The 11,339-nt window shown below is 41.8% G+C and overlaps 1 protein-coding gene across 1 annotated transcript in view; it reads left to right on the top strand.

Moving 5' to 3' along the window:
* Positions 1–1,887: 1,887 nt before the first annotated feature.
* Positions 1,888–11,339, top strand: part of LOC132590540 (killer cell lectin-like receptor subfamily B member 1B allele A) — a gene marked incomplete at its 3' end in the record, with an annotated part of 29,916 nt that continues 20,464 nt past the window's right edge. Inside the window, exons 1-2 of the mRNA XM_060263468.1 lie at positions 1,888–1,972; positions 5,918–6,007. Coding sequence (XP_060119451.1) covers positions 1,888–1,972; positions 5,918–6,007 — 175 coding nt within the window. The remainder of the gene's footprint in view (positions 1,973–5,917; positions 6,008–11,339) is intronic.

Raw genomic sequence — 11,339 nt, 5'->3', positions numbered from 1 at the left:
AGAATTAAAAACAAGATAGATACATAGAGATGCTAAAATCCAACCTACAGAAATTGCACATCAACTGAACATGAATCACATGACAAAATATCTCATAAAAAACCACTAGGTCAGATGCATTTCGGCTATAAGAGCCTTCTTTAGTGACCTAAAACCAAGTAGAACACAAAACAAATTGTAAAACTTGAGGGCTTGGCAGGTTTATAGTATTTCCTGAAAATAATGAAACTTTATCATTATTATGTTATTAATTGAAAAAATGAAAAGGATTAAAGTTATAATAACTTAGAATATTAGGTGGGTTTCATGTGAAAATCAGGCCCATATATAATTCTCAGCCAACCCACAAAGAGGACAGTCTCTCTCCAATTATTCTGTGGAAAAGAAGGCATGTCTCCTGAAATATCTTCCATGCCCCTTTTAAAAAAATTTGTTCTCATCCCTTTTTAAAAAAAATAATTTAGAAAATTTTAAAACAAAGACTGTCCAGAAGCTGCAATTGGTGCAGAATATCAAGTGAGTTGCAGGGACAATATCATTCCACTCTTGTTCCATCTACACTGGCTCCCATTTTGTTTCCAGGTACAATTCAAGGTATTGGTGTTGACCCTCAAAGCCCTATATGGTTTCGGACCAACATACTGGAAGGACTGCCTGCTCCCTTAAGAACTTGGCAGACCACTACAGTCAACTTCTGAGGCCCTGCTTTGCATACCTGCCATTTGAAACTAGGCTGCTGGCAACTCAGGAAACAGCTTTTCTTGGTTGTGGCACCAAAACTCGAATTTTGTCTCCAAGAAGATTGGCCTGTTGGTGTGGTGCAATCAGTAGAGTACGTATGCATGTTTCCTCACAGCCCAGTAAGAGTTCCAGCTTTCTACCTCCTTAGAAACCTGTTGTCACTGCTCATCACTTGGCAATCCAATGAGAAAGTCAGTCAGCCACTGGTAATAAATTAATGCTTTTTTAAAACAACCTTACCATTTGGTGTCCATTGAAATCTGCACATCCGTAGTTTACCATGCATAGCCTTAAGTCTCCTGGCCACCTCCAACCATTCTTGACTCTGAGAGAAAAGCAGTTTCATCTACTGCACAGATTAGAGTTGCTAATGCCAGGATGGGAAACGCCTGGAGATTTGAGGGTGGAGCCTTGGTAGGGTGGGATTTGGGGCAGGGAGGGACCACACTGCACTACAGTGCCATAGAGTCCACCCTTCAAAGCAGCCTTTTTTCTCTGGGGGAACTGATTTCTGTCATCTGGACATCAGCTGTAATTCCAGCAGATCTCCAGACCCCTCATGGAGGTTGGCAACCCTAGTAAAGATACAAAAAAAGAACCCATGCTAAGCAATTTTACCCTACCTGGAAACGAAATTCCACTACAGCAGGTACTACATAGCTGCAAATGGCAAGGCAAGGTTAACTGAGTCCTGACTTCAGTGATTATGGTTGTCAAACATGGTGTGTTTGCCTGCCAAAATGCTCACTGTGAATTCATGGCATCCCCAACAATAACTGGACAGCAAATACGTATGCATAGATATTCCAAGGGGCTGCTGTGCAGCTATTTCCCAATTGCCTTCCTTTTTGAGAAGCAGATTGATATTTCAGTCCATTTTTTAAGCTGATTTGAACTGACCATTCATGGGGGCGGGGCACAACTCAGTGTGTCTTCATGGAAATTTTGTGATAAGGCAGAGTAAAGATATGAGGCTGAAAAAAATTAAGTTTACACCACCCACTCAGTGGTGGTAGTGGTGGAATTCAGCAGCTGGGTGTGAGCTGCACTTCCTGGCTATGGATTGTGTTGATGGCCGGTTTTGCATGTGGCTCTCAAAGAGCAGAAGGCTTTCCTTGGTCACAGAGAGCAGCTTCTGCTTTCAGCATGGCTGGAGAAATAGTTTACGCTGATCTCAAGACCCCCTCTGAACCTCATGCCTCAAGCCCGCTTCATCCAACTCAGCAGCTCAGTAAGTGAGCTTTGGTGTTCTTTCCTAGATTTTATCTAGTGTGTAAAAAAATCCCAACGGTTTAGTTTTTGTACATGGAGTCAGAAAGCAAGCATGGAACTCTGCATCAATATGATGGGTTGGGGGGGGGGGGGTCTCTTCCAATTCTAATCATTAATGACCATGGCCAGATTCTTCCATGAACATGTCCAGATGCTTGTATATATGGGGAGTTGTTAAGGCTTAAAAAAATAGGAATTGTCTTTGTACTTAGGGAAGTATATATTCTGTACACTTTCTGAAATGGAAGGATAGGGCAACTCTGGCATTCCAAACTCAGATCTGACTTTTGAAGAGGAACTTGTGGAGGAAAAATGTCTGTGTGGTAGGTTGTGGGTGTGGTTTGATGATACAATCTTAATCTATTTGCATGCCCTGCATATAAGCTTAAGCATATTTAAACATGAGCTATAATCTTAAACGTATTTACTTGATGGGACTTACTTTTCCATAGAAACGTTTAGGACTGCATTAATGCAAAGAAATACAGCAATAAAAGCTCAGTTATCATCATAATCCAAATAATCTTGTGCCTTGGGACAAAAATAACCCTTGGAACATCATGCATATGTGGCAATGTGTTGATATGAGCAGGTCACTCTTATGGAATATATTTTAAAAGTTTTCTTGGTTGTTGTTGTTTTTTTGAAGTAGTGACAATTCTAAATGTCAGCATTTGGTTAATTATTGTTCTGAGAAATAAGCAACATTCCATGATCAAAATTCAGTCTTGTGTTCTGTAGTGATTTCTCTGAAAATCCCTCCCCGCATTTTGGTTTATAGAACCTAATTTTTAATACCAGAACTTGGGGGATTAAAAGAACTTCGGAGTGGGTCAATAATTTTACATTAGTTAAAGATTCCCCAACCCCCTCCCATGGTGCAAAAGAGAGAGGGGAAAATCATCAAATTAGAAAATTCCCCAATAGCCTGAAATATAAGATTTTAAATAATGATCATTATATGTGTCAATCCAGTATTAGGTAAAAATTGGCCAACACTTTACAAAGTTATTGTGTAACTGACACCCTTCCCTAACCCTGCACTTGTATTTGACATTTCCAAAGAACCTTTAGGCATAGGGGCATCCATCTATCCCCAAATTTCTGCCAAGTTAACTCTAATTATACAATAAAACTGGAAACCATACAATGTGGAAGTCAGGCAAAACAGAGAACTAGACTGCCAGCATCGTGTGTGAGACTCCTGCAACAGGAAAAGTGTGAGCAATGGTTTCATCTGTAAAAACGTGATCAGAAGAAGGGAAATATTCCTGAAACATGCTGAATAGTTAGCCTAGGGTGCATGTTGTCACTACTTTATCTGCCTGTGAAAGAATTCTTCTGGCTGGATCTAAGGTCTGTTTCAGTGGCAATTATCAGCAACAAGCTCCAGAGGGAAGTTCTTTGGACAATCAGCTCATTCCACAGCATTACAGACTTAGATTAGAGAATCTTTACATCAGTTGGAAAAGTGGAGCTGTGGTATTGGGACAGTGAGTAATATAGTATGTGTGCATTTATTATATTTGTTATCAATGTTAATAATTAATGTTTCTTTGAAGGCTTTGCATTGTTAAAAGTCATCTGACCTTCATCTTAACCTTCCTCTCCCACAACAGACACCTTGTGAGGTGGGTGGGGTTAAGAGAGCTCTCACAGAAGCTGCCCTTTCAAGGACAGCTCCTGAGAGAGCTATGGCTGACTCAAGGCCATTCCAGCAGCTGTAAGTGGAGGAGTGGGCAGAGGCGTCACTAGGGCAGGGCCAAGGGGGCCATTGGCCCCCCCTAGAGCATTCTCATTGGCCCCCTAGGGCTCTTTGAAGGCAGCAGGCGGCAAGCAATCACAGTCTTTATTGGCGGGAGACGCGGGGAGGCTCTTTCAAGGCAGTGGCGAAGCGAGAGAAGGCCAGGAGGGAAGAGGAAAGCGCAGCTCTCCGCAGGCAGGCATCAGAGGGCGAGCAGGCAAACCAGGGAAGGGAGGACGTTGCGAGCCAACCAGCGAGGGAAAGGAGGCTTTAGACGCGCGGGGCGCAGGAGGGAAGGGAAGGGGGCAGGCAGGCAGAGAGCGAGGGAGTCCCTCACGCAGGAGGAAAACAGGCGGCATCGGCCGCGCTCGCAGCAGCAAGAGGAGGAGCGGGTGAGGGGTAGCGCAGGAGCATTGCCGGCAGTGCGCATGAGCGCCAGTGCTGAAGACTCCGCACCACAGGCGCTGCTGCTGGCGGCGGGGGAGGAGGGGGTAGGCGACGAGGACCCGAAGCGGGCTTCTTTCTCGCTGGTTCAGGCAGGTGCGCTGAGCTCCCCCAGCCGCCGCTCTCGGCTAGCAACTGGTCTTGCACAAGCCCGCGCCGCCGCCAGCGCCTTGGGAGGGACGGACTGATGGAAGAAGTAGTTTGCAGGACGAGCAGCGCCTCTCCTCAAGTTTCGGGACGGTTACCGTCCCCAAATCTTTCGGCTTCTCCAGGCGGAGGTTTCCTTTGTTCGAACGCGAGGGATTTAGCACCTCTGGGCAGCGCACGAGGACTGCTGCTCTTCCCTCCGAGTCCGGCACACTTGGCCCCAGGGTGCAACCGACTTGGCCCCAGGGTGCAACCCACGCACTTGGCCCCAGGGTGCAACCCACCCCAGTGACGCCACTGGGAGTGGGGAATCAAACCCGGTTCTCCCAGATGCACTTAACCACTACACCAAACCGGCTCTCTTAACTGTGACTGCAGCTCACCCTGAATTCACTTCAGAGTTCCCTCTCCCAGACCCTCCATCCCCTCTCCTGGAGGATCCTGGTAAGTACCCCACCTGCTTGTCAGCCTCACCTGGCAATCCTGACCCTTTACTATGAGGGACTAGTTGTAAAGTAGGCCCCTGGCTTCCTTTTGAATCTCATATTTTGGTATATCTGCTTTAATATGGTGATGGATTGCTCTGATCCTTGGGAGGTGACTCGTTCCTCATCAGCATTACCTATTTTAGACTGCAAAAGGACACCTCTCCCCCCAGTCATGAGAAGCTTTTAAACCCAATTAATATATGCTTGATATAAATCATGGAGTGAAAGGCATTTCACCACAACTAGACAGAACAAGGGAGCTAGGCTTACTCTGGTACACCATTGTAATAGCACCCCAAGAGGCAGTTTCTCTTGTTTCTGAAGAAGTGTGTTTGCACACGAAAGCTCATACCTTGAATAAAACTTTGTTGGTCTTAACTAAGTTTTGTTTCTGCTGTCAGTGGGTCCTGCTGACAATAGCATGAGCAGTGAGTATATCTAAGATTGGATTAAGACAGCAAAACCTGTTAGCAGCACACTGTTCCTCATTGTATTGTCAGCAGGACCTGCTCACACTTTTTAGCATGCTGTTCCTTGTTGTATTTGGTAATAACATCTGTTTTGCATGTGCCTTTTTCACATGCAGAAAAATATTATAATATTGCTACCACATTGTCATTTCAGCATTATCAGGTCAGAAGTGCCATAAGTAAGGGTTTCTCCAACACACAGGTTTTCACCAGCAGAATATTTCGCTTCTGGCTTCTTGTGTTGAAGGAAGGCTCCCTTGCACTGGACGAAAGTTCCACCATTAGTGGAACACAACCTATGGATCCAACCCTGCATCTCTAGATAAACTACCAACTTCACCAAGGCTGTTTTGCCCATTCACAATAGCGTCAGCTTTTCCCATGACAAAAATTGATTTTGAGTTTCTTTAATAACTGATAAAATTATTGTTGGAAAAAACTGGATGCAAGTGGAATTGCATGGAGAAAACCTTGGCCCTCCCAACGTATTAGTTTACCACTGCAACATTCTTCAACACAAGATCAGTTATCATGAGGCAAACTATTCTTGCATTCTTCTTCTTTTCATAAAGCCTTCCTTTTTTTCATAAATTGTCTGCCACTCTTTGCAGATTCACCCCAGAATCCCCGCTGGCAGCAGATCATGGTATGGGTCACATGCTTTGGGATCATCATCCTGGTGGCTATTGTGATTGCCCTGGGTGAGTAATAGAAGAGTTTTTATTTATTTGAACTTGTGCTTTTTGTGTTTACCAGATTTTCCTCTTGTCTACCAATATTCTTTTTGGGGAGCCCATCTCTCTTTCCACCCTCTTACCATGAAATGAGTAGAGCATTTCTACCTTCAAAAAAGCAACAAATAATTTCTGATGAAGTCTATTTTCTAAGAAGCTGGTTTCCACTCTCCTGAAAAGGAAGCTAGGTATGATCTTGCTGGTATTCTGCCCTTATTTTTCGCACTAGTTTTCTATGAAAATGTGTGGAAATGCTTTTGTGGTGGGTAATAGGAAGTGTCTGTGGGCACTGGCTGATATGACTAAAATAATTATTTTTCTCGATGGACCAAGCATAGCAAGATTTTAAATATTTGACTCACTGAATGGCCAACTCAGTCACATGAAATCAAAATCCTGGGTAAAAACAATTTTATTGTGGTAATATATTGTAGTAATATCCATAATAAAAATAATGCAAAATTAATACCAATACATTACTCTTTCCCTCCTCCTCATATCATGACCCCCGCCGGTGTCAAATACTTAAATTGCTAAAAATAAAAGGTAACCTTATCAATTAAAGAATCATCTTATTAAAAATCTTATCTAAGAAAACCCACAAAACATTCTGTAAAAGAATAAACAAACCCAACAAATTATTTATAATCCATCTTCATTCTTCTCTTATAGTTCTTATTGTCCTTATCCAAAATGAAAAATAGAATCAAGATAAAAAAAAGTCCATTACTTTTTTTTAAAGAAAAGTAATTTCAGCTATTATCAAAAATCACCCAATGTCCCCTTATTTTCCAGTACTTTTCAACATATTTTTGAAATTTCTCCGACTCAATTTTAAACTTCTCCAACTCATAATCTTTTAAGATTCTTGTAAACTTGTCCCCTTCACTCCAAGACATAACTTTTAAAATCCAGTCCCATTTTTCTGGTATTTTTATTTTGCTTTCACAAGCAGCTGAAAGTAAATATCATATTATTGTTCTATCTTGTTTTGGAAAATTTTCCATTTTTAATCCCAACAGATTATCTGGAGTCTTCTTAAAGTCATAACCCAAAATCTTTGAAATCTCTTGTTGAATCATTTGCCAAAATTGTTTTGCCTTTTACAAGTCCACCACATATGGTAGAAAGAACCTTCATGTTTTTTACATTTCCAACACCTATCTGACTCCTGATTGTTCATTTTTGCCAGTTTCTTAGGTGTCATATACCACCTATACAGCATTTTAAAACAGTTTTCTTTGATGTTATAGCTCGTCAATATCTTCATAGAGTTCTTTCATAAGTATTCCCATTATTCCATTTGAATTTCTTTATTCATGTTAATTGCCCACTTTATCATTTTTTACTACTTCATCTTCTGTAGACCATTTCAATAATAATTTATACATTCTTGAAATCAGCTTTACATTATCACCAAGCAGAACTCTTTCCAGTTCAGTTTGCTCTTGTCTTATTCCTTCATTTTTAATGTCCTTTTCCACCAAGTTCTTAATTTGTTGCATTTGAAACCAATCGTATCTGTTATTTAATTCTTCAGCCGATTTTAATTCTACCTTTCCGCCCTGTATTTTTAACAATTGTTCATACTATAACCACTTTTCTTCATCAATATCAGAAGATAACTTTATTACTTCTGTTGGCACGATCCATAGCAGTTTCCTCTCATCTCCATATTTTTTATATTTTAACCAAGTATTTAACAAATTTCTTCTTATATAGTGATGAGAAAAAAAACCATCCATCTTATTTTTTCCATAATACATATATGCATGCCAACCAAAAATATTTCCATGACCTTCCAATACTAGAAGTTTTCGATTCAATAACATCACCCATTCCTTTATCCACACCAAACATACTGCGTCGTGGTATAACTTTAAGTCCGGTAATTGGAATCCTCCCCTTTCTTTTGCATCGGTTAAAATTTTCATTTTAATTCTTGGTTTCTCCCCAGCCCATATAAATTCTAAAAATTTTCTTTGCCATTTATTAAATTGTTTACTATCCTTCACTAATGGACTTGTTTGAAACAGATACATAATTCTTGGTAGAACATTCATTTTAATTGCAGAAATTCTACCCAACAATGATAAGTTGAGCTTATTCCATTTTATCATATCTTCATCAGTCTTACACCAAAGCTTTTCATAGTTATTTTTATACAAGTCAATATTATTCATTGTAATTTCCACACCTAAATATTTTACTTTAGAGGTGACCACATTCTGTTAAGCTTTGTCATTCTTTCTGTTTCTTGTATCTTATGAAGTAACAGTGGTGTTACCTGTATAGGACATGAAATCAAAATCCTCATGCACAGTGGGATTCACGGTCTTCTTCATTGCTTTGTTCCAAGAGCTGTGGTCATGTATTGCATAAGAACATAAGAGAAGCCATGTTGGATCAGGCTAATGGCCCATCCAGTCCAACACTCTGTACACACAGTGGCCAAAAAACCCAGGTGCCATCAAGTGGTCCATCAGTGGGGCCAGGACACTAGAAGCCCTCCCACTTTTTCCCCTCCCAAGCACCAAATTGTGACCTTGAATGCAGGATCAGAAAGTTATCTATCACCCACTCGTTTTCTCCCTGAGATATGTGAACCTTCTGGTCAAGTAAGATCCTGAAGCATACCTATTCATATCCCAATCTCATTTATTCACATTGCATATGGAAAAGGTTTCCTCTGAATGAAAACTAAAAAGAATCCCACCATGCAATATCTCCTTTGGCATCTACCAGAACCTAGGTAATGTTTGAGTTCAGTGACATAAGATCAAAAAAACTTTTATTCCTGGTATAAGCACAATTCTTCAGATACATTGAAACAGAGGTCACCAACCATTACTTATAGGTAGAGGGTGGGAAGAGTGTTGCCATGATGGACTGATTAGAGTCAATATGCATAAGTAACTGAGCAATAAATATAGCTAAGATTGGATTAAGACAGTAAGTAAAACCTATGAATAGCAGCACTTCGTGTTCATTTCTCCTTTGGTGCATGGTTTGATCTGTTTGCCCTATGCAGAGAACCGAAGGGCATTGCTGGCATTTAATGGCCAGGGGTTGCTTAAGAACATAAGAACATAAGAGAAGCCATGTTAGATCAGGCCAATGGCCCATCCAGTCCAACACTCTGTGTCACACAGTGGCAAAATTTTATATATATATATATATATATACACACACACACACACACACACACTGTGGCTAATAGCCACTGATGAACCTCTGCTCCATATTTTTATCTAAACCCCTCTTGAAGGTGGCTATGCTTGTGGCCGCCACCTCCTCCTGTGGCAGTGAATTCCACATGTTAATCACCTTTTGGGTGAAGAAGTACTTCCTTTTATTCGTTTTAACCTGTCTGCTCAGCAATTTCATCAAATGCCCACGAGTTCTTGTATTGTGAGAAAGGGAGAAAAGTACTTCTTTCTCTACCTTCTCCATCCCATGCATTATCTTGTAAACCTCTATCATGTCACCCCGCAGTCGACGTTTCTCCAAGCTAAAGAGACCCAAGCGTTTCAACCTTTCTTCATAGGGAAAGTGTTCCAGCCCTTTAATCATTCTAGTTGCCCTTTTCTGGACTTTCTCCAATGCTATAATATCCTTTTTGAAGTGCGGCGAACAGAACTGCACACAGTACTCCAAATGAGACCGCACCATCGATTTATACAGGGGCATTATGATACTGGCTGATTTGTTTTCAATTCCCTTCCTAATAATTCCCAGCATGGCGTTGGCCTTTTTTATTGCAAACGCACACTGTCTTGACATTTTCAGTGAGTTATCTACCATGACCCCAAGATCTCTCTCTTGGTCAGTCTCTGCCAGTTCACACCCCATCAACTTGTATTTGTAGCTGGGATTCTTGGCCTCAATGCGCATTACTTTGCACTTGGCCACATTGAACCGCATCTGCCATGTTGACGCCCACTCACCCAGCCTCAACAGTTGCTTGCTTGATCCATCTCATAGTCACATGTACCCTTGTAGACTCATCTCAAAAATTTCTTGGTCATTTAGTGCATATTCAAGTACTGCAAGGAAGGAGGTCTTCCTTGCCTCACACATTTTTTTTTCCTACAGGGGAATCTTGTTTGTCCATTCCTCAGGCTCCATATGGTCTAGGTCACATGATCCCAGGACATGTGGAGTCCAATTAAGGGGCAAGTAGGCTCCCTGCAGCCATTTCCAATAAGGCAAATGGTGCCAGAGGGAAGACAGAAGCCCTTCCTCTGCCCTTACTGTGCTCCAAGCCATGCCAAGTGACTGAGCATTTTTTTAAGTCGAGTCCCTTGACAGTATGTGTGAGTGTGACTGGTCAGGCCCTCGGAGGGCTCCTATCAGGCCCCTGGGCAACATCTGCTTCCTTCTCCCTTTCTCTTCCTTCCTTCTGTATAACTGCTTGCTTTGCAAGGCTTGCTCAATCGCACAGGAGCTATAGAGCAAAGCTTCCATTTTCTCAATCGGCTGAGGCTCCTCACTTGGGGAGGAAGGGGGAGGGGGGAGAGAGTATGTTTTGCCAGGCTCTCTCAATTTCTTAGCAGAGCTATTGAGCCAAGTTGCTCTTCCTTCTATTGGCTGAGTCTTCTCTCCCTCCTCGTCCCCTGGGGAAGGAAGAAAAGCGCCAGAGCTTCCTTTGCCCGGTTCCCTGGATCCCATAGGAGAGATACAAAGAAATCACCTTTAAGACCAGCAAGTGCTAATGTTTTAAGCATGTTTTATTTTAAGTTCTTTTTTTAAAAAAATCTTTGTGTTAGTCTGTGTCCTTTATAAAGTTTATATCTCTGCTGCCTGGCATTACGTTTTATGACACACATGGTCTGGCCCGACAAGGTCTCATGTATGTCATATTTGGCCCTCATAACAAATGAGTTTGACACCCCTGATTTAGATGCACCAAAAGTTGAGGAAAGAGTTGAGAGAGGCAGTTGTTTCAAGGCAGACTCAGAACCCAGGGAGATGCCTGGTGCTAGCGAGAACTGGCTGAAGGTTTTAGCTTTTGAGCTGTTCTTGCCAGACAATTCTACAGGCCGGGCTGGCACAGAGAATCGGCTTGGGGCTGGGTGGTGGTAGTGGCATTAAGCAGTCATTCATGAAATAAAAACATATTCCAGTCTCTTTGCTTAACCCTCCCCCCCAATAGTTTAATATTTTGAGCAGCTCCTGGTTTGAGGTACTACTACTAACCATGTGTAGTGTGGTGCCACACATTCAGATGTTCATTCAGCTATGGCTACTTTAATTAAACCTTGATTTCACATTATATTTACTTCTCTACATAGCTTAG

Source organism: Heteronotia binoei, unplaced genomic scaffold (genome assembly GCF_032191835.1).
Source record: "Heteronotia binoei isolate CCM8104 ecotype False Entrance Well unplaced genomic scaffold, APGP_CSIRO_Hbin_v1 ptg000246l, whole genome shotgun sequence".
NCBI lineage: Eukaryota > Metazoa > Chordata > Lepidosauria > Squamata > Gekkonidae > Heteronotia > Heteronotia binoei.
The sequence above is the reverse complement of the archived record's forward strand: the minus strand, read 5'-3'. Positions and strand labels throughout refer to the sequence as shown.